This window comes from Dromiciops gliroides, chromosome 4 (genome assembly GCF_019393635.1).
Source record: "Dromiciops gliroides isolate mDroGli1 chromosome 4, mDroGli1.pri, whole genome shotgun sequence".
Lineage (NCBI taxonomy): Eukaryota > Metazoa > Chordata > Mammalia > Microbiotheria > Microbiotheriidae > Dromiciops > Dromiciops gliroides.
The window spans coordinates 262,468,859-262,492,976 of record NC_057864.1 but is presented as its reverse complement, the minus strand read 5'-3'; the positions used below and the strand labels follow the sequence as shown (position 1 = coordinate 262,492,976).

The window sequence follows — 24,118 nt, the reverse complement described above, 5'->3', positions numbered from 1 at the left end:
AGATTTTTTGGAAATCATCCCCTTCTTCATTTCTCACCACACAATTCCATCACGTTCATATAACGGACCTTGTTCAACCATTTTCCAATTGATGGAAACCCCCTTAGTTTCTAATTTTTTGCTACCACAAAAAGGAGTAGCTAAGATTCTAATACAGTGTTGACATCATGGTGCTTCTTGGTATGCCTTTAATTTTGACCATCGACTTTGCAATATAAAGGTTAAGGAGTACAACAGAATAATTGATTAAATTTAACCATCAAAAATTAAAGGAGATAGTATTGTTGCTGTTGCTGCTGCTTGTCCTTCTTTCTGGAAGAGGAACATGACAGATATTATGACTTGCACTGAATTGAATTTAAGTGAGGAAAAGCTGTGCAATGTCACCAGCTTCAAAGGAGACAGAATAAAGTGAACTGGATTTGCTTTGTTTCGAATCCTGACTATGCTACTTACTAGCTGTGTGACCTTGAATAAGTCACCTTCTCTGGGCCTCCCTCACTCTTCTGCTATAAAATAAGGGAGTTAGACCAAATAATCTCTAGGGTCTTCTCTCTGCTTCCAAGTCTGTGGTACTGACTGTAAAGAATTAATTGTTATTTGAGGTTTTATGACCCAATATTTTGGCTAGAATTTAAAAAAACTGTAGCAGACACTGGCCTGGGGCTCGGGCTCCACGCCTCCTCAATGGCACAGTGCTCTACCCACTAGTTGTAGCTGTTGCCATGGGCCTGGCAAAATTATAATGACTGGAAGCCCAATGAGGGCAGTCATGTGACTGTCAGTCAGGGCTGCCAGCCAATTAGCTTGGGGCTGTGTGTGGTCAGGCTGGGGTCTGCTGGGGAGGAGAAGGGAGGAGTTTCACCATTCTAGCTTGAAGCTAGAAAGCAACAGGACATAGCTGTGTGTTCTCAGCTGATCCCTGGGTGGTGGTGTTATTCAGTTTGTATCATTCCTTTTTCCCCATTTTTTTCCTTTCCCTTAATTCTACTGATCTTGCTTGTGTTTTTAAATTCGTTCTTGTTAATAAACCCTGTTCTGTTTTTAAGGGAGGCTGTTGGTCTCCTTCCTTGCACTGATATTGTGGTGAGCTGCCAAGCTAACATTCCCCAATTAAAATTTGGCTCCTACATAATCCTATGAGTCTTCTTCTTCTTCTTCTTCTTCTTCTTCTTCTTCTTCTTCTTCTTCTTCTTCTTCTTCTTCTTCTTCTTTTTAGTGAGGCAGTTGAGGTTAAGTGACTTGCCCAGGGTCACACAGCTAGTAAGTGTTAAGTGTCTGAGGCCAGATTTGAACTCAGGTACTCCTGACTCCAGGCCGGTGCTCTATCCACTGTGCCACCTAGCTGCCCCTTCTCTGATACTTCTAACTCACAAAGATTTTTGTCTCCCACCTCTGAGTTATTTATTTATCATTTATTTATTTTTACCTTTCTAATTTAAAAAAAATTAATTTGAGCTCCAGATTCTCTCTCCACCTCTGAGTTCTTATAAAGATTATTGCTTATTACTCTAATAGCCATTGGATACAGGACACAGACTACCTTGTGTTATTATAAGGATCTGTATGAGTGGTTGGGCCACTGGACTGTTGCCCCCATCTATCAAATGAACTTAAGTGTGAAAAGCAGGAAAGTATGCCATGAAATTCTTTGTATCTCCCCTCTCACCCCAAGCTCTATTACCTTGTTTAGTGGGTGCTCCACTGAATGTTTGCTCAATTCAGTAGGATATTAAGTCTTTATGGTACCTGGTGCGGTGGTACAAGCCTATAATCCCAACTTAGAGGAAGCTAAAATTGACAGGATCACCTGAGTTTAGGAGTTCTGACCTGCAGCAGGCTATGATCATTGGCTGGCCAAACAAAATCCAGTAGCGATATGGGAGCTCACAATCTGTGGAAGGGGGGTGAATCAGGCTACCCAAGGAGGGCTAACATGAAGCAGATTGGGAAAAGATCAGGACAAAAGTTCTGTGCCAATCAACACTGATACCAGACACATTAGTAGCTGAAGCACTTCTAGCCTAAGTGAGATAGGAAACTCAGGAGAGAGAGAGAGACAGACAGAGAGAAAGAGACAGAGACAGACAGAGACAGAGAGAGAGTCAGAGACAGACAGAGACAGAGAGACTTTATGGCATTCAAAGTACTGTTCTAGGTACTGGGGATGCAAAATAAAAATAAAACAAAAAACCAGAGATACAAAACAAAATAAAACAAAAACCAACAGCAGTCCCCACCCTCAAGGAGCTCATATTCTACTTGGCTGGCAGTAAGTACATCAATAAGCAAATATAAGGAAATTTGAGGACATAGAGAGTAGTAATAATTGTGGGCATCAAGGAAGGCTTTTCAGGGCAAGCAGCACTTAAACTTCTGTCATAAATGCCATGAGTTTCCTGGTTTTAAAAAATAGGGGGCAGCTAGGTAGCACAGTGGGTAAAGCACCGGCCCTGGATTCAGGAGGACCTGAGTTCAAATCCAGCTTCAGACACTTGACACTTACTAACTGTATGACCCTGGGCAAGTCATTTAACCTTTATTGCCCCACAAAAAAGGGGGACAAAACAGAGATGAAAACGGATCCACACATAGAAAACCCATGACATTTTATGCAATGTCCCATGGCAATGTTTGCTAAGGGAGGTAGGGATGGAGGAGTCTTCTCCCATTTCTTTTTGGGGGCCAAGATTGTCCTTTATAATTTCATTACATTAAATTCTAGTTGAATTGTGACTATATTTTCCCATTTCCAATGTCGTGGCCAATATTGCCTTCCCATTTACAATAGCAATGCCTTGGCCTCCTTTCATGCCATATTGCTTTAAATTTTGTTTTATTCACCTCTCATTTCTCCCAATACAATAACATTCCATTAGTTTGTTTAGTTGTTCCCTACTATATGAGCACTTACTTGATTTCCAGATTTTTGCTATCAAGAAAAGAGCAACTATAAATACTTTGGTGTATGTGGGGCCTTTTCATCAATGTCCTCCTTGGTGTATATGCATGATCACACTTCTTAGATACTTGAGATGTGTCAAAATATACAATTTTCTTTCCCTCTGCCATTCTCACAAGAGTGGCTAGCACCAAGGCTATCTGTGGGCATAAAGACAAAGTAGACAGCTGCCAACGTGGCATGAGTTGAGGGGGCAACATAAAGTTACATCTTTGATACCAGAGTGCCTAAAATTAATCAGCTTTTATACATGTGAACACTTTGACTGGGTTTTTCCTTGAATAGCAGTTTGCTGAGCTAATATGTTATCATTGATTACCTTTTTGGATTAACACATCATCAGCTACTGTCACCACAGAAAGAACATGGCCTTAAAATAATAGGAAACAGGGGCTGCTAGGTGGCACAGTAGATAAAACACTGGCCCTGGATTCAGGAGGACCTGAATTCAAATCTGGCTTCAGACACTTGACGCTTACTAGCTGTGTGATCCTGGACAAGTCACTTAACCCTCATTGCCTCGCAAATCAATAAATCAATAAATAATAGGAAACAGGACAGGCAAACTTTGACAAGAAGAAGATGAAAAGGGTTGGGAGCATGAGGCATTGTTTCTACTCATGGGACACTAGAGTGGGAGGCCTTGAGCAGACATCAGACTAGATTTTCTTTTAAACTGGGTGACTAAGCCTGCAGTGGAGAGTTGATAACCATGGCACAGATTGGAATCTGAAAACTGTGTTCAAAGGGAGTCATCATTATCTCACAGAGAAGTCAACCAGATGACCCTGAGGCTCAGCAGCAGATGGCAACACAAGCCAGAACTGGATCAGTTCAAGGCTCCCTTGGCCACAAGGCATGAAGGGGCATCGAGGATATGAGATCCACAAGCTGGGCCAGATGGTGCTATAGTGATGTCTGTCAGCAAGGTTATGGCTAAGAACTTATAGAACACAGAAGATGGAGAACTTATGGACAGAGATGATTTGGTTGGAATAGACACTATGGCGTCTGAAGGGGCTACTGGTTCACTAAATTCCAGCCTGTATTTTGTGAAAGCAAAGCTTGAACTCCTGGGTTGTTGTAGCCAAAGACGAAATGAATGAGAAAGCATCTCAATACATACCAGTCTCCATCCTAAATACTGGGGATACAATAATAATGATTTTTCTTAATTATTATACCATAATTACTTATTATTATGTATTACATAATATATATTTATATACAATTATATATTATATAACATTGATATCTAACAATTTCTATAACATTATGATTATATAATTGTTAAATATGAATACAATTTTACATGATATAGTTAATATAGAATATAAATTATATTTGATGTGTTAATTAGATATAGAATATTTAATATAATGTATACTTTGACATGTAACAAAACATTATCCATATTATTATTATTATTATTTAATAACAACAACTAGTATTTATATAGCCCTTTAAGATTTGTAAAAGATTTTGCAAATATCTTCTAATTTGATCCTCACAACTACCGTGGGTAGATGCTATTATTAGTCCCATTTTATAGATGAAGAAACTAAGGAAGAGAGAAATGAAGTGACTTGCTTAAGGTCACCCAGCTAGTAAGTATTTGAGGCAGGAATTCAACTCAAGTCTTCCCAACTTCAGGTTCAGTTGCAACTACAGATCATTTAGTTGGCCAAGAGAAATAAAGCATCTATGGCCATGGTAACCTGAGAAGCTTGTCTGGGAAGTCGCAGACTTGTTAACCAGAAACATGGAGTCAGATTATTTCACCCTTTCTCTCAACAAATTCTCCTAACAAAGAAAATGAAGGGGGGGCAGCTAGGTGGTGTAGTGGATAAAACACCAGCCCTGAATTCAGGAGGACTTGAGTTCAAATCCTGTCTCAGACACTTGACACATACTAGCTGTGTGACCTTGGGCAAGTCACTTAACCCTCATTGCCCTGGGGAGGGAAAACTTAGAAAAAGAAAGAAAGAAAGAAAGAAAGAAAGAAAGAAAGAAAGAAAGAAAGAAAGAAAGAAAGAAAGAAAGAAAGAAAGAAAGAAAGAAAGAAAGAAAGAAAGAAAGAAAGAAAGGAAGGAAGGAAGGAAGGAAGGAAGGAAGAAAGGAGGGAGGGAGGGAGGGAGGGAGGGAGGGAGGGAGGGAAGGAAGGAAGGAAGGAAGGAAGGAAGGAAGGAAGGAAGGAAGGAAGGAAGGAAGGAAGAGAAGGAAGTTAATGTTCAGATAGCAGAGCAGGAACAATATCTTTGAAGCCTAATCAGATGACTGAGCAGCCTAGAAACAGTTACTCCTTTCATTAAAAACCTTCTTTATCTCCCCGCTGCCTACTGAATAAAATGCCAGCTTCTTTACATGTATTTACATTTCTGATACACTCTGACATCAGCCTACCTGGTTTCTCTGTATTCACCTTCACTCTGCTGTACAGACAAACTGGAATAGTTCATAGTTACTGAACTATTCCTCAATCACATTCTGTTCTCTCTCACCCCCTATGCATTATTGCACATTGCCCACTAGACATAAAAGGAACTCACCCATTTCTCTGTCTGTCAAAATTCTTTCTTCAAAGCCTAATTGGGCAGCCACCTCTTACCATGAAGCCTTCCCCAGTCTTGCTAAAGGTGATTCTTCTTTCTCAAACATTTTATGCTATTCCACTTGGAAACTCCTATGTGCTTACTTGATCATATTCTAATTGATCAAAAGATATTTTTCAAAGTCTTTTCCCCTCTTGGATCATAAACTCCCTAAAGACAGGGGCATTTTTCATCTTTATGTCTCCTTAAGCACCAGCACAAAGTGAGCATTTAACAGATATTTGTTGAATCGAAGTGGTTTTTATTGAAAGAAATTAGGAGATCAAAGCTTTTTGTGTCCTCTGGACTTGGAAGGGCACAATGAACCATTTGGTCTAAAAGACAGCCAATAAATGATTGAGTACATGTGGACCCCCAATCCAGGTCACTTGTTAAGGGTGCTATATAAAAGAATCCTTATTCAGATAAAGGGTACACTAGGTGATCTCTGGAATTCTTCTGAACTCTAAGATTCTAGGATTCTGTAATGGGACAATAGTGACTAGGCAGTGTATTAACCCTGAAAGGTGGCATACAACACTCAGATATGACGAGGGAGAAAAAAGGTTAAGGACCCACACCACTTGTATCATAGTTGATAGTGGTTGTTGTTTAAGTTCCATTGAGAGGCAATAAGATGCAGTAGAAAGCCTGTGGGCTTTGGTGTTAAAGGACTTCAGTTCACAAACTTTTATTTAGTACCTACTATGTGTTAAGCACTTTGCTGAGCACTCAGGATGTAAGAACAAAAAATGTCTTGAGGGCAGTTTCCCTGGTATCACTGTGTTAGAAGGTAGACAATTACCGAAGAACTTTTTTTTGTTTGTTTTTGTTGTTGCTGTTGTTGTTTGTGCGGGGCAATGAGGGTTAAGTGACTTGCCCAAGGTCACACAGCTAGTAAGTATCAAGTGTCTGAGGCCAGATTTGAAGTTACTGAAGAACTTTGCAAGAACTTTATATTTGATTGGGGGAGTCAACAAATAAACATCTAAGTATATATAGAATAAAAATTAAGAAAATAAACCCCAAGTAGTTATATAAACAAGGGGTGTCTAGGTTGTTCAGTGGAGAGAGCACTGGGCCTGGAGTCAAGAAAATCCAAGTTTAAATGTGACTTCAGAGATTCACTAGCTATGTAACCCAGGGCAAGTCACTTTACCCTTTTTGTCTCAATTTCCTCACCTGTAAAATAAGCTGGAGAAGGAAATGGCAAATCACTCCTGTATCTTTGCCAAGAAAACCAGATGGAATCATGGAGAATCAGACATGACTGAAATGATTGAATGACAACAACAACAAAAGTTAAATACAAAGTAGTTTAGGGTGAAAGCACCAACATCTACTGTAACAGATGGAAGAAACTGAGTCACAGAGAGGGTAAATGAATTCCCTAAGGTCTCACAAGTCATACATGATAGCATAGATTTCTTTCAAGCCCCCTGGAGGTATCTCATTCCATGCCAACTTCAGCTTATCACTTCTATCCATTTTGCTTAACATCAACCCCTTGGTTTCAAAAAGCTTTGAAAGTTTGATCCTCACACTGCACGAAGGAAGAGAGAGAGTCTGTGAGGTGAAGGTAAGAAAGAAATTAATTCCAGGCACTGAGGGGTGGGGAGACAGCCAGGGCAAAGACATAGAAATGGAGCATCATATGTGAAAAATGAGAGGAAACCAGTTTGGCCCGATTGCAAAGTGTGAGAAAAGTAGTAATGTCCAATGAAAAAGGTTAGATGATGTTAAGGCCAGGATGTAAAGAGCTTTAAAAGCTGAACACAGGGGATGATGTTTTCTCCTCAAGATAATAATAAACTATTGGAATATGCATGACACAATCATACTTACAGTTAAGGAAAATTACTTTGGCAGAAGAATGTAGGCAGAGCTAGAGTGGCAAGGGAATGAGGACAAGGAGACCAATTAGGAAAAGATGAATGGATACAGGACAAAAGAGTGCGAGATTCAAGAACAGGAAGAAATGTAGTTGAAGTGACTAACTATAGGATTAGGATTGGAAAGGAAGGAAAGTGAAGTTGGAATAGGGTTAATTACCTGGGAAAACACTGAAGGGTTGGAGGGATTGGAGGTCTCAGTGAGGGTGAAGGGGAATGGTGAGATCCAGTCTACCATCCCTATGTGTAGCTGAGGCGGAGTGAAAGAGTAGGTAATGGAACCTAAGGAAGCTGTGAAATTGGGAGTTTCTGTTTGAGCATCAAAGTCTTTTACTCTAAAGGCAGGAGTTAGAGAGGAGAAAAAAGTGTCAGCTAGGTGCTGAACTCCTTAAGAAAAGAGAGAAAGTATCCTAAGGGCTAGCATACAACAATCTTCATGGTTTGTATTATATTCCTAGGACAAGAACAGGTTATGAAGGTCTTTAAAAGTCAAAGAGAAGGTTTTATATTTCACCCTGGAAGCAATAAAGAAGGATACATAAAGGAGAGATGTGGTTGTTCAGTCCATCAGTCATGTCCAACTCTCCCACCTAGCTGACAGGACTTGGAAACTGATGGAGTATATGGGAGGAGAGAATGAAGAATCAAGGATGAAACCTAGATTTTGAGTCAGAGTGACTGGAAAGATTCTGGTTCACTTGGCAGTAATAGAGTCATTGTGAAAGTAGGAGGGTTTTGAGGAAAAGAGAATGAGTTTTGTTTTATACATATTGAATTTAAGATGTCGATAGGACATCCATTTCAATGTCCAATCAGCAGTTGAAAATGGAATCCTGAAGCTCAGGAAAGAGGTTAGGATTAAACAGAGTTAAAAATCATCTATATAGCAATGATAATTGAACGCATGGGATCTGATGAGATCATCAAGAAAAATAATAGAGAGAGAAACAGGGTCTAAGACAAAGCCTGGGGGAGCACCCATGGTCAGTGGATATGACCTGGAAAAAGATCAAGCAAAGGAAATGAGAAGGAACACTCAGACAGGTTGAAGGAGATCTAGGTGACAGCAGTGTTGAGAAAACCTGGAAAGAAGACAGTATCAAAGAGAAGTTCAACAGTGTCAGTAGCTGCAAAGCGGTCCAGAAGGCTAAGGTTTGAGAAAAAGGGCCATTAGATTTGGCCCTCAAAAGATGACTGGTAATCTTAGAGAGGGTCGTTTTAGTTGAATGTTGATGTCAGAAGTCAGACTGCAAAATTCAGAAGACGAAAAGTGGAGAAACCAATCACGAACATCCTTCTCAAAACATTTAACCAAGAGAGGGTTTTTTGTTGAACCTTCCCCTGGTATGTGCCTAATGGTGAAACTGCTAAATCAAAGGGTATGAACAGTTTAGTGCATGAACAATTTGGTGACTTTTATTGCTTAATTACTTATTCTTTTTTCGAGAATAGCTGGACCATTTTACAACTTTACCAACATTGGTTGGCACAGCCATTTTTGCATGGCTCCTTCCATGTTAAATCCGATTTGATGATGTGAAATAAAACTTTGCAATTGTTTTAATTTGTATCTCTCTTCTTATTGCTGATTTGGAGAATTGTTTTTCATATGGTTGTTGATGGCTCACAGTTCTTTTTTTTCCATTTCTTTTTATTTTATTTTTAATTTATGGAGTAAAATAAGCATTTCCATAACAGTATAATAAAAAGATGCTCGTACGCGAAACTGCAAATCTATTGTGTACAACTTGTTATTCCTTTTATGTATCTAACATAAATATATAATAAAGTTATCATGCAAATTAATTTTACTTTTCTTTTCTTCTCCCACTAACCACCCTAGAAATGACTGCCATTAGTTCTTTTGGGGGGAGGGCAATGAGGGTTAAGTGACTAACCCAGGGTCACACAGTTAGTAAGTGTCAAGTGCCTAAGGCCCGATTTGAACTCGGGTCCTCCTGAATTCAGGGACGGTCCTTTATCCACTGTGCCACCTAGTTGCCCCCTACCATTAGTTCTTTTAAAAACATTTCATTAAAAAAACATTTCATTTGCATTCGTTTGACCACATATGTACCAATTTCCTATATAATTTGGATATAAATCTTTTAGCAGAGATGTTTAGTGGTTCTTTCAACCCAGCAAATAGTTGCTTTTTTACTTTTGGCTCCTTTGAATTTATTTGTTTAAAAACTTGTAAAAATGTTTGTAGTTCTTTTCAATGGATTTTTCCCTATAATTTTAACCTGTTTTTTGTTAGTGTCATATAGAAACGACAATGATTCTTGGGGGGTTTTTTTATTTTGTCTACATTACAGTTTTGCTCCAAGGCAGGCCTAATTAATACCTGGTAAAAGATGTCTTTGAGAATAGTTTGCTTGGTGTCACTGTGATAGAAGATAGTTTCTGAGCCAGAGTCACAAGATGAAGTCAGGGGAGCTAGAGATGCTGATTATTTCTTTCTATTTCTCATGGAATCACAGTGTTGGGTGGAACTTCAGAACATTTAGTCTAGCCTTCTCTTCCTCCTTGATGTCTTTGACAGATAGTGATGATATAGCCTCTCCTGGAAAACTTCCAGTCTTTAAGAATGGGACTCAGTCTTTTAAAAGGCAGCCATTCCATCACTAGATAGAAAGGCTTCTCTTATGTTGAGCCAGATTTTGCCTCTTCATAACTGCTCTTCATTCATCTGAATTCTAGGCACTAAAGCAACACAGAACAACAGATCCATTCCTTTCCTATCTTGTGGTCCTTCAGATATTAGAATACACCTCTAATTTCTCTCCTTCATTTTATTTTTTCCAGTTTTCAATTCCTTGTATCTGGTGGTTTCTTTACTGCTAATCATACTTGTCTCTTTCCTCATAGACATTTTAGGTTTTTAATGGGTAATGATGAGATTAAGGGCAGCTAGGTGATGCAGTGGACACTGGGCTTGGAATCAGGAAGACTGATCTTTGTGAGTTCAAATCTGGCCTCAGACACTTCCTAGCTGTGTGACCCTAGGCAAGTCACTTAATACTGTTTGCCTCAATTTCCTCATCTGTAAAATGATCTGGAGAGAGAAGTGGCAAAACCACTCTAGTACCTTTTCCAAGATAACCTCAAATGGGGTCACAAAGTTGAACATGACTAAAACAATTCAACAACAAATGATTACATTAAACATAATCATAAAAACTTGATTCTCAAAGTTGAACACAATATTCCAGAAGGGACATAAGCAGCAAAGAGCCCAATAGAATTATTATTTATTGTAATCCAAGAACTTGATTTCTATTAATGCAATCCAGTGTGCCATTAATTATTTTAAGAAGTACATTGAATTCATAGCTCATAATATGGTTATCAAAAAATAAGTTGAATTGATCCCTCTCATTTCTACATTATGATCATTTCTAGATTTCCCACCCCCAAAATGAAGTTTCCCTTGTGAAAAAGAAAAAAAACATTTAAGCAAAAACAATCAGTCAAGTAAGTGTGTCAATTACAAAACTGTCTAGCACATGCAACACTGAACTCCCATGGTCCCCCAAATCAGTTACTAGAAGTTGGAGGTACATTACATTATTTGTTTTCTGAGTTTTTCAGTTACCCAAAATCAATTTCCTTTCAGGGATCTTTTATATTATTGTCTTCTTACATATTGGTTATTGTTGTTGTTGTTTTTTGGTGCATACAAACCTTACCCCACTTCTCTAAATTTCTCATTTTTGTCATTTCTTATTGCATAACAATATTCCATTGCACTCTCATGTGGCAGCAATGTCTTATGCTTGTGTTCACCTAAACACTCCAGGTTTTTTTTTTCTCACAGTTCATTACTTCCTTTTTGTGTAAGCATTTTTTCTTTTTGTCCCTCCTTCAGATAGTTAAGTTTTTGGTGTGGTAGAAAGAACCCTAAAGTGAGACTTGAGAAACTTGTATTCTAGTCCCAATCTATGCCATGAAGTAGCTATGTAATAGTGGGTCCATCAATTCAGCTCTTTGGCCCTTTGTTAGATGAGGGACTTACACTATCAGGAATCAGCAAACTATGGTTTACATTACATTAAAAAAAACATTCTTAGCTCACTGTCCTGGGAACACAGGTGGCAGGCAGGGTTTGGTCCTCAGGCTGTATAATTTGTCCACTCCTACACTAGATGATCAAATCATTACACCTTTTTAGGACTCAGTTTCCTCAACTGTAAAATGAGAAAACTAAATAATCTTTCAGATTCCTTCTAGCTATAAATCTAGGTTAAGATCTCTTATGGATTTGAAATTCTAGGGATCTTTTTCTCCCAACCCCCATATTCCTCCATCTCTACCTGCTCTAACATCCAAAAAGGAAATGCCTTTCTTTAGAAAAAACAAGAGTCAGGGGCAGCTAGGTGGCACAGTGGATAAAGCATTGGCCCTGGATTCAGGAGGACCTGAGTTCAAATGCGACCTCAAACACTTGACACTTACTAGCTGTGTGACCCTGGGCAAGTCATTTAACCTTCATTCCCCCACCAAAAAAAAAAAGAAAGAAAAAAGAAAAGAAAAATCAAAAGTCAGAAACATTTTTACAAAGTCATTTGCTTGCTTAATAGCCTTCTCTAGGATAAGAACATACAGCATAGTAGAACATGTTGGTTTTATGACTCACAATAAAGATGAAAAGAATAAAGGTGAATGGACATAGGAAATAACATTAAGAATATTGTCAGTATTTCATTAGCTTGAATTCTTATGATTTAGGGTTTCTTTAAAAAATGTTAAGTCTCTAAGCAAGATTCACAACTGACTAATAACCATCAAAAATAATTTATTAAATAACATTTTTATTTTCTTTTGCTTTAATCAAGGATTTAATCATTTATGTCATCTATGACAACATGCATGTTATATGACCAATGGATTTTCTTGTATGTGTGCATATGTGTGTGCTTTGTTTTCTTTTTTTGTCAAGGAGAAATTCGAAGGGCTGTTCCGCACTTATGATGACTGTGTGACATTTCAGCTGTTCAAGAGTTTCAGACGTGTACGAATAAATTTTAGCAATCCCAAATCTGCAGCTCGGGCCAGGATAGAGCTCCATGAAACACAATTCAGAGGAAAGAAGTTAAAACTCTACTTTGCACAGGTAAGAGTATCATTTTTTTCATGTACTGTGACCACTTTTTCCCTAAGTTAATTACCATTTAGTACATAATACATAAGGGTAGTGAGGTGGTGCAATGGATAGAATGGCAGTCCTAGAATCAGAAGCTAAATTCAGATCTGGCCTCAGACACATCCTAGATGTGTGACCCTGGGCAAGTCATTTAACCCTCTTTGCCTCAGTTTCCCCTTCTGTAAAATGAACTGGAGAAGAAAATGGCAAACCACTCCAATATCTTTCCCAAGAAAACTCCAAGAGGAGTCACGAATAGTTGGACACAATTGAAAAAAAAAAGACTGAAAAATTTAGAGGAAATCAATGATATTGAAAAGCAGTGTTAAAAAAACAAGTTAGGAAACCCAACCCAGGAACATCAGGAAAGATTCTGGACGGAAATGAGACAGTTTTCAATCTGTAATTTGTTCCTTGAGAAATAGGTCAGACTTAGCTGTCCCTCCCTCATCTTCCATAGTAAATGTGTTTGAATTACTGCTACTAATTAGGTCTTGGGAATGGCCCAAACTAAAATATCTGCCCATATTTTATGATAATCAGAGGATCATAGAGTTAGAATTAGATGGACCTGGGGACAGCTAGGTGGCACAGTGGATAAAGCTCAGGCCCTGAATTCAGGAGGACCTGATTTCAAATCCAGCCTCAGACACTTGACACTCACTAGTTGTATGACCTTGGGCAAGTCACTTAATCCTTATTGCATGGCAAAAAAAAAAAATAATTAGATGGACTCTCAGAAATCACGTAGTCATTCCCTCCCCCTCACACACACACACACAGACACACACACACACACACACACAGACACACACCTCATTTTAGAGAAGAAACTGAAGTCAAGAGGTGAAGTGATTTGTTCATGGTTCCACAGCCCAGCGTCAAAAGTGGATGCAGGTTAGGGACACACAGCTCCTTTGATATATGATTCTTGGTGTCCCCTAAAGAGAAAATTTGAGTGTTGATGAAAAGCACAAGTTAAGTTAAATCCATTTGGCAAATATTCAGTAAGCACCAACTACATGCAAAGCACCATGATAGGCACTGAGAATACAACTACCAAACTTATTCTCAAAGATTTATATTCTTAAAGGAGGCAGGAAAAAAGTTAAACTGGTATATGAATAGCATTGTTCCCAAAGTATATGTATACCCCAAAGCAGGAATGTGTGATGCCCCATGAATAATAATCAAGGACAGGTACCAGGGCTGTGTGATATCCCATAAATAATAACAATAATATTAATAAAACTAAAAAAATTTTATATAACACTTTAAGGTTTGAAAGATACTTTATGCATGTTATCTTATTTTATCCTTATAACACCAGGAGGTAGGTGCCATTTATTATCCTCATTTTACAGATGGGGAAAACTGAGGCAAGGAGAGGTTAAGTGACTTGCCCAGGATCACACAGCTAATAATTATCTGAGGCTGTATTTGAATTCAAGGCAGATAGAGGGTTCAGTGGATAAAGTTCTAGGCTTGGAGTCAGGAAGACTCATCTGCCTGAATTCCAACTGGGCCTCAGACACTTATTAGCTGTGTGACTCTGGGTAAGTCTCTTAACCTCTATTAGCCTTACTCCACCAGAAAAGGAAATGGCAAACCACTTCAGTATTTTTGCCAAAAAATAAATCCCATGGACAGCACTGATGTGCAATGGTACACATAGTCACAAAGAATCAGACATGACTGAATGACTAAACAACAATTTCCTTACTCTAGGTCCAAGACTACTATACATTTCACCACCTAGCTGTCTACCAATGTCACTCAGTTCTGACCTGGAAGGAATTTTAGCCTTTCATGAAGTGTCATATTTGGGACATTGACCAGAATTAGTATTAGACTTCAATCACTGACTAAGTCTTCCTAGTCTAAAAGTATGAGACCACATTTTCATTCTAATTTATGGAACATGTCTCAACCTAATATGAATGCTGAGCCTTTGTCCCTGGTCTGTTTGAAAGGTTCAGACCCCCGAGACAGATGGAGACAAGCTTCACTTGGCACCCCCCCAGCCATCAAAACAGTTTCTCATCTCGCCTCCAGCATCACCTCCTGTGGGCTGGCAACCTATCAGCGATGCTACGCCAGTCATCAACTATGACCTTCTCTATGCTGTTGCAAAGCTTGGACCCGGTAAGCTCCAAGACCTTCTTTGAAATCTCTGTCTCTGTCTCTCTTTCTCTTTCTCTATCTCTGTCTATCACTCTGTCTCTGTCTCTGTCTCCCTCTTTTGTTGCCTGGAGAGTTAACCAAGATGAACAACCTTCAAAACCCAGGTTTTGCAGTCCCACCTACATCTCTCATGGATGTAATTGAGCAGAGTGAAAGAGGAGATGGGGATGATGCATTGCTGAAATTGCTGAGTCAGAATTAAGGCATCAGAGCCACTTAGGATGTGTATCTCTTGAAGGAGCAATCCAGGACACTCTGCCCTAGATTTATTGCAATTCCTGCACATTGCAGATTCCATGCAGATTTCCAAAGACCTGAGAGAACTGTCTCCTCTTTATGGGATTTTGGTTTGGACCTGAAGGAAACTTTCTTAAGCAGATGAAATTAAAAATAGCATCAAGGGCTCTCAGTAGCTTATAATAAAGCTAAATCCCTGTGAGTATGAAGGAAGGAAGCTTGGCTGAGGGAGTGGGCTGTGTCCCACTGGAAAGCAGTTGGAATTTGGAGTCAAGATCTGGGTTCAAATCCCAAATCTGCTACTTTGTACCTGAGAGACCTTGGACAGATCATTCAATCTCTCTGGTCCTCATCTTCCTCATCTGGAAAATGGAGGAGTTTAAACTTCCAAGGTCCCTTTCAGCTTGAAGACAACAATCCTATGCAAGGTCATGCACACAGTGTATGGGGCCCTGAGGGGAAAGGGGAGACCTGTAGGAATACTTTCCCAGGATAGGCTATCACATGTGACCCACAGTCTATTCATGCCTGTGGCTGATTAAGGAAACCTTGGAAGTGAACAACAGATGATAGTATTTGAGGGAATATGTAGCCTGGCCAGAGTGGGAGATGGAGATAACTTGCAAGACTCCTCTAATTTTGAATTGGCTTCTTATTCATTTTGTGACCTTGAGAAAATATGGTATTGTAGATACTAGTTACATGGGACTGGGCCTGGAGACAGGAAGACCAAAGCTTAAACCCCACTTGAGACATTTACTAGCTGTGTGATGTTGGGCAAGTCCCTTACCTCTGCTTGTCTCAGTTTCCTCAACCGTAAAAGAGGGATGATAAAATATCTCTTGGGGCAGCTAGGCAGCTCAGTGGTTAGAGCATCTGCCCTGGAGTCAGGAGGACCTGAGTTCAAATCCAGCCTCAGACACTTGGCACTTACTAGCTGTGTGACCCTGGGCAAGTCACTTAACCCCAAATGCCTTACCAAAATAAATAAATATATGATAAACAAATAAATGGATGAATGGATAAATGAATAAATAGATAGATGATAGATAAATGAATAAGTGAATAAATGAGTGAGTAAATAAATGACTAAATAAAATAAAATAAAATCTCTCAAGGCTGATGTGAGAATAAAATGAGAAAATATTTGTAAAGTACTTAGCATAGTGCCTGGCACACAGTAGGTGCTCTGTAAATGCTAACTATTATTAAATCATTTCATGCCCACTTAAGTCTTGGAAATGGAACTTAACCTAGAATCATAGATATAGGGCTTGAAGGGGACATTAGAGCCATCTAGTCCAAGCCTATTTATTTTATAGATCAGAAAACTGAGGCTCAGGAAGTTTAAGTGAGACCCAAAGTCATGCAGGTAATAACCAAAGATGAAATTGTAACCCATATCCTCTGATTCCAAAGTTAGGTCTCTTTCCCCAGTACCATGCCATAAAGAGCCTCTTCTGAGAGGAATGTTCAGTGTCTGAAATGCTCAATTGAGAGATGGCATGTGATTGGGAGTGCAGTATTTCTGTATGTATTTATATTCTGACAGCTTGTGCTACAAGGTAGCTGAATATACAGAAATCTTTGAGTTATACAATATCCATTCAAAGAGTCACAGCATACTTTTTTTTTAAAAGAGGGAAGTCTATATTTGAAAGGCTGTGTATCATGGAAAATGAGTGGAGCGTGGATAATTTAATGCCAGTGGAAATGATTTTCTCATGGTTATTATTCAGTCATTGTGCAAGCAAGAAAGTTGGCACTGCCCACATTAATCAGTTGGAGCTGTGGGTCCCACTTTGTTTCTACCAGTGTCACTCCTGAATAGAAAGCAATTGGAACCAATACTTTGCATAGTTTGCTACAAACATGTGGATTAATGGAATCAATCTGTGCCATAGAAAGATGTTAACTCCCATGATCAAGGCACTCAAAGCTAGAAAAAGAAAAACTTAGAGGAATCTTCTCTAGCCACCTAATTTTATGGAAAAGGACACAGGAGCCTGCAGAGTTTTCTAAAGTGACTTGGCCAACATCACACAGATAGTCAGGAAGTGAATCCAGATTTTCTGACTACAAATTCATCATTCATTTCTCCTGTACCGCCAAGCTCAGAGATCATCTCATCTAACCTCCATGTTTTTGCAGATGAGGCCCAGAGAGAGGTAATTAGTCAAGGTCATATCCAAAGAGTCCATGGCAAGGCCAGGACCTGAATGTAGGTTTCCCAAGCTTCAGTGAAAAGCTCTTTCCAATAAAGAAGTCCATTTCAGAGAATTATAGAGTTTGGGAGATGGAACAGTCAGCCAACAAGCATTTGCAAAGGAGCTAAGCAGAAGTGGGATAAATCAAGGTTTTTTTTCACAGAAGCAACTTAGCTTGCCTCCAGTCTGTTACATTTAGAGCCAAGGATCTGGTACATTTGATGCATTTTATAATTCAAAAAAAAAGTGGAAAAAACCCTCATTTGGTGAAAAATGTATTCACAAAAAGCTAGTGATAGGAGAAGTGATGAAGGTTGTTGGCGAGAACTTCCCCTAAAAGGGACCCTTGGAGTGAGGTAAGCAGTATAATGGATAGGATGCTAGAGTTGGTGTCAGGAAGATCTGAGTTTGAATCCTGCCTCACATATAAACTGTGAGATGCTAGGCCAGTCACTTGCCTCCATAAGCCTCCATTTTTCTCAGCTGTACAATGAAAAAATGAGACTCAATGGCTTACTAAACCCTACCACCTCCCTCCCAACATACTCACCAAGAAAAAGAAACACCTCTAAGAGAGCCAGATCAAAAATATTTAGAAGTAAGTGCTCTAGAAGCCTCTCTTGTTTGGATTGGGAGAGGAATTGTTTGTTTTTATGTCTAAAAGATGGTATCAGGGCAGCTAGGTGGTGCAGTGGATAAAGCACTGGCCCTGGATTCAGGAGGACCTGAGTTCAAATCCAGCCTCAGACACTTGATATTTACTAGCTGCGTGACCCTGGGCAAGTAATTTAACTCTCATTGCCCTGAAAAAAAAAGATAGTACCACTTAGTGAAAGGAAACAAGGTCTGAGAGTGAGGAGTATGGATGTATGGGAAAGGACCCAAGGACTACAAACAGTTCTACATATGAAAAGCAAAGCCTGGCAAGTTTAGACCCAGAGTTTTAAAAAAGTATGATGACCTGGAAGCATTCTTCAAGTTAATGAAGCAATCCATTATTGGGCTATTTGTTCTTGATCAAAGCTATCAAGCTCAGGGCTAACTTCATCCATATCCCTCACTTCCCATTCCATTCAGATAATAATAACTATAGTCGTTGTCATTATCATCATCACCACCACCACCATCATCACCAGAATTTATCTAAATTGACATTCAGCAGAGAGAATTTTCAATCTATTGTAGAAAGTGCAATCAATTTGGATCAGAGGACCTGTATTCAAATCCAGGATTCACTGCCTTACTTCCTGTATGAGCTGGGCCAGGTCACTAAAGTGCTGGGCCCAAAGTTAAGACTTGAGTTTAAATCTAGGCTCAGATACCATGTGACTCTGGAGAAAGTCACTTAAGCTCTGCTTCAGGTTCTTGTCTATAAAATGGGACCAGTAATAGTACCTACCTGTCAGGGTTATTGTGAGGATTAAATGACTCAGTATTGTAAGGAGTCTTGTAAAGACACTTATAAAGCTATCATCATCATCATGATGACTATTATAATTCTCTAGGTCTCAGTTTTCTTTTCTATAAAATGAGAGGGCCAGATGAGGTCATCTAAGGTTACTTCCAGCTACAAATCTAAAACCCTATAAATAACAAATGAACGGGGCAGCTAGGTGACTCAGTGGATAAAGCACTGGCCCTGGATTCAGGAGGACCTTAGTTCAAATCTGGCCTCAGACACTTGACGCTTACTGGCTGTGTAACCCTGAGCAAGTCACTTAACCCACATTGCCTCACCACAAGAAAACAGAAGACTAGGCAATAATAGTAATGATAATAATAATAGTAATAATAACAACAAATAAAAAAGATGGAGAGACTGAGAGCCATTATGTTGCCCAGGGATTAGATATTTGTTTTGCTTTGTTTTGTTTTGGTGACAGGAGTTTATTCTTCTGCTACTTTAACAAAAGGGCAGCTACGTGGCACAGTGGGTAGCACACTGGCCTTGAAGTTGGGAGAACTTGAGTTCAAACTTAGCCTCATACACTTACTAGCTGTGTGGCCCTGGGCAAGTCACTTAACCCTAATTGCCTTAAACATCTGGGGCCATCTACAGTCATCCTGATATCTATCTTGCCACTGGACCCAGATGACTCTGGAGGAGAAACTGAGGCTGGTGACTTTCCACAGCCCTCCCTCACTTAAATCCAATTCACTACAAGTCATGACATCATCTCCCAATGTCATGGTCCTTTTCAAAATTAAAGGACAAATTACTTTAACAAAATTCATTCTCTTAGAACTTTAATTTCTTGAGCAGTGAATTAATAATTTCATAAAGAGTATTTTATTTAAAAGGAAACTTTTAACCTTTCAATTTTGAAGAGGGAGAAAGAACTGGTTAGGGGCTACTTTTAAAAATTAGTTCAGTCTAGGGGCAGCTAGGTGGCACAGTGGATAGAGCACCGGCCCTGGATTCAGAAGGACCTGAGTTCAAATCCAGCCTCAGACACTTAACACTTACTAGCTGTGTGACCCTGGGCAAGTCCCTTAACCCCAACTGCCTCACCAAAAAAACAAAAACAAACAAAAAAAAATTAGTTCAGTCTAGTTCCTTAATGAAACTGAAGTCAGAGGACCTGGGTTGAAATCCTACCTCAGTTGCTTCACTAACCTGACCTAGGCAGGTCATTTTTCATCTTTGGGCCTCAGTTTTCTCATCTGTAAAATGAGGCCAATTGGATTTGGTGACCTCTTAAGTCAAGTGTAAAAATATCTGAGTTCCCTAGCACCAGAAATAAAGAAACAAAGGAAGAGATAGACAAGAGTAATGCAAATGATGAATGACATGGGAGTCTGAGCAAAGGTGGCTTGATTTCTAGAACTAAATTCATATAACTGAGCTTTGTTGGTGACTAAGAACAGATTTTAAAAGATACAGATATTTTAAAAAGGTAAATCCAAAGAAAGCCACAGCACAAGGTAAAAAATAACACGATGATGTCCAAGCTGATCATTTAACTCTGATGAAAGAAATTCATGGAAACTTTGGAACTCTGGGAGTAGGTCACTTAAAAGACCTCTATCTTTCTAGCTTCCCACACAAGTCATAAATATGAATGGAAAATATACTTTCAAAAGGGAAACTGATAGAGGCTAATAGATACCTTTGAGGGCAAAAATGGAAGAAGAAACAAGCAATAAAGTTGCCATAGACCTTTCTTCTCTTTCAAAAGGAGACATAAATGTGAAATGTTTACCTTAACCTAGAGGGGACCAAACTGTGGCTACTCAGGGCTTCAAGTGTACCCTTTGAAGCAAGTGTGATAACCCTCTCAGGTTACCCTAAATTTACTCTAATCTTATATATGCCTAGTTATTACATGTTGTATTCGAATATAAACTCCTTGAGGGCAGGCAGGCATTGTTTTGCCTTTCTATATAGCATAGTGGCTGCAGGCATATAGTAAGTGCTTAATAACTACCTTTTGACTGACATCTAAAATGATATTAGTTATCCTATCCACATTGTAGGGGTTAGGGTCACTGTGCCCCTAAGATCTGGAAAATCAGAGTAAAATTTTTGGCCTTCCCTTTGTAGAAGAGAAGTCTGTTTTTTTTTCTTTTTCTTTTATGGGGTGTTTATGGTACCTTATTATAAAATTTGGATTAAGTATTTGGTCATAGGCTCTATGTCATTTTCTGGCATTTCAATGTTGTCTTTGGCTTCCACAAAACTCCACCAAAATTCCCACTTAGTTTCTTATGCTGGGACAGCTAGGTGGCACAGGGTGTTGGCCCTGAATTCAGGAGGACCTGAATTCATGTCCAGTCTCAGACACTTGACACTTACTAGCTCTGTGACCTTGGGCAAATCACTTAACCTTCATTTGCCCTGCAAAAAAATTCTTATGCCAATTTGTGATGTATTGAAATTACGATGGGGAAAGTCGAGGAAGGGATGATGGTATAACATAGAGGCACATGATAGAAGGAAGGCACAGTGGTACAATAGGAAGAATTCTGGGTTTGAAGCTAGAGGATATGAATTTGAATCCTAGATGAGCCACTTTCTTCTCTCATTACTTTGGGCAAGGTACTCATTGGACTTCACTTTTTTCATCTCTAAAATGAAGGGACTAAATGACCTGCGAGGTCTCTTACAACCTTAAATCTTTGCTCCTAAAGACTAGTGTGTGTTCATAAATATTTGTCAGCTCTGTTCATTGGATTTGGATTCAAGAAAACAGTGTCTTTTCACTTAAAAATATACAAAGGTGTTAGCAAAATGTTCCAGATGATGACATGCAGTGTTATGAGCAGCCAGCTGAATGAACACATCAACATTTATACCTTGGGCAGGTATTGAAGGGGTGCCAAGGAGCTGGGACTAGAATTGAAAGAACAAGATGGGACTAAGCTTACATTTGGGAATATGTAGTATATTTTAATTGATCCAAAATTATCTGCTCACTCTGGCATTTACTGGCCTTAAGGTATTAGATTCAAGAGCAAGGAGGAATCTCAGAAAACAACTAGTTCAATTACTTAATCACCCTGAGTATTAAGGTTTTTTTCATTTTTTAAACCAAACCTGCATTTTTGTCCATATGTTGGGGAGCTTCCTGTGAGGAAGCTTTCAATAACTCCTGGTCATCACCTGCTCTGAAATTTAAAATTTAAGAGAGCTGGCTAGGGCACTGAGAAATTAAGTAGTTTGTTCAGTGTCACACAGTCAGTCTATATCAGAGGCAGGACTGGAACCCAGCTCTTCCGGACATGGAGACCTTCTCTCTACCCATCATGCCATGCTGCCTCTTCAGCTTTGGTTTTTCCATCCATAAAATGGGGCATCAACTTCCTGGGGTTGTTATAAAGTGAGCACTTCATAAACACAATCATTGTCTAAGTATGAGTTTTCAAAAGGAAGACTTAGAGGCCTATGGATTCCTTTGAGGGCAAAACTAGGAGAAACAAAGAATGAAGCTAGTATAGACCTTTCCAGGACAGCAAAGGCTTTCTCCATGTTTCTCATGGGCAAGTTAAGATCATATACAATTCATATCAAGTGAAGAATAAAGCAGGTAGAAGACCAACATTTGTCAAAGGCGTTTGCCTCTGGCTTGGAGGACGTTCCGTGCTAAGTCCAAATTGAGGAAGCATTCCTTATAGATGGTCAAGTCCTCTGGTTTTCTGATAACATTGTGCTGATTGTATTGAGTCCTGAAATACCTCAAAGACAACAGACACTCAAGAGAGATCAGCTTAGCAGTACGCGAAGAAAATGAAAAGGGGGCTGGGTGGAGAATTGAAGACCACATATTGCCCCAGTGATGACAATCAATTAAATGAGAAGGCAATTAAATTAAAAACATAGGATCACAGACCCAGAATTGGAAGGGCCATTAAAGGTCATTTATACCAATAGTTTCCAAATGAACACTTGCAAACAGAATTTTTTACATCTATTTGAAAATTTTCCAAATAAAGATTTTTAAGTTTGTTTTGAACCTATTGTTTAAAAAAAAACAGAAATAAAGTAATCTTTGATTGTTTTGCAAGAATAATTGATTGACATCAGGGAAAATGTGGAATGATATCTGTCTTCAAGTATTTAAAGGACTTTGAGGAGAAGGATTAAATTTGTTCCACTTGATCCCAAAGGGCAGAACCTGGAGCAGAGGCAGATTTAGGCTATGGAAAAACATGTTAACAATTGGAGCTATCTCAAAATGGGATAGATTGCCTGGGGAGGTCCTGGCTTTCCTCTCATTGGAGATTTTCGAGCAAAGTCTGCATGACCATTTGTCAGGCATGTTGTATGATGGGATTTTTTTAGATCTAGGTTGAGGTCAAACCATTTTTGTGACACCTTCCCCTGCTCTGAGTTCCTAGGATTATGAGACCCACATAGGAGTCCTCACTCCCCCACTAAGCAGGTGTATGACCTTGGACAAATCATTTAACCCTTCAGCCTCAGTTGTCTCACTCATAAACAGAAGAGTTGAACTAGATCTCAGGATCAGAGATTTAGAGTGTTAAGGACATTGGAGTTAGTCAAATCTAGTACTTTGATTTTATAAAGGAGACAACCGAAGTCCAGAGAAGATTTCCCAGGGGTGAGTGAGGAAATGAGGATGCAAATCTAGGTTCTCCATTGCTCTTTCCAATGTACCACATTGCCTCTGATATCTCTACATGTCCAGAAATCAGTAAATCTATGTCATTCAATATCCTTAAAAAGTTTCCCCCCCTCTTCACATACATACAGTGCCTTTTTTGCTGCCTGGTTCCTTTGGTATTGCCAGATAGAGACCCATAATACCTCATTTCTTATCACCTTTATCAGCCATTCAATAGTTCTTGTCAGAGTATGAACAGAGAAAGGGAACAGCGTGGACCCAGTGTCAGCATTCCTTTCCACTGTGACCTGTTTTAAGTGATCACAGTCATCCCTGTAAAGACACCATCTTCTGAAACAGAGCAAGTCTAAAAGTGGCTTCTGCCTCTATTGCTGGAGTCCCATTTGGGGAATTTATTGAAATCCTGTCATTCTCAAGACATTTGGGGACAAACTGAATACAGTATAAAAAAAGAAAGTGACCTGCCATTTCTGGGGAAATGAAATGAATGCTTAATTCAGTTTTGCCCTTTAAAATAATAATAATTGTGATTGTCTGACCCCAGCAATAAATATAGTATACCTTTTGGAGTAGAAAATAAAATGGAAAAGGGGGTGGCAGTGGAGGGAGGGATGATGAGCCCATCCATACCTTTCTGGAACAATGAAAATGGCCACCTTTGGGCACAGGCTTTCCCTGGTTAGAGAATAAATCAATTCCCCCAAATGAAAGCAACAGAATGTGGACTATCAGTCATTGTTCTGTTCTCTGGGATAGCTCTACTGGAAGGTCAGGTTCGCTGTCATGTAAAGAGCCCACAGGGAGCAATATGTA

General features: G+C 39.2%; 1 protein-coding gene across 4 annotated transcripts in view; it reads left to right on the top strand.

Moving 5' to 3' along the window:
* Window positions 1-24,118, top strand: part of RCAN2 (regulator of calcineurin 2) — a 373,669-nt gene that overhangs the window by 326,574 nt on the left and 22,977 nt on the right. For 2 of the 4 annotated variants that reach the window (XM_044001791.1, XM_044001792.1), the window contains 2 exons: window positions 12,388-12,561; window positions 14,565-14,736. In XM_044001791.1, coding sequence (XP_043857726.1) covers window positions 12,388-12,561; window positions 14,565-14,736 — 346 coding nt within the window. The remainder of the gene's footprint in view (window positions 1-12,387; window positions 12,562-14,564; window positions 14,737-24,118) is intronic. The other 2 variants (XM_044001790.1, XM_044001793.1) reach the window with 1 other exon arrangement.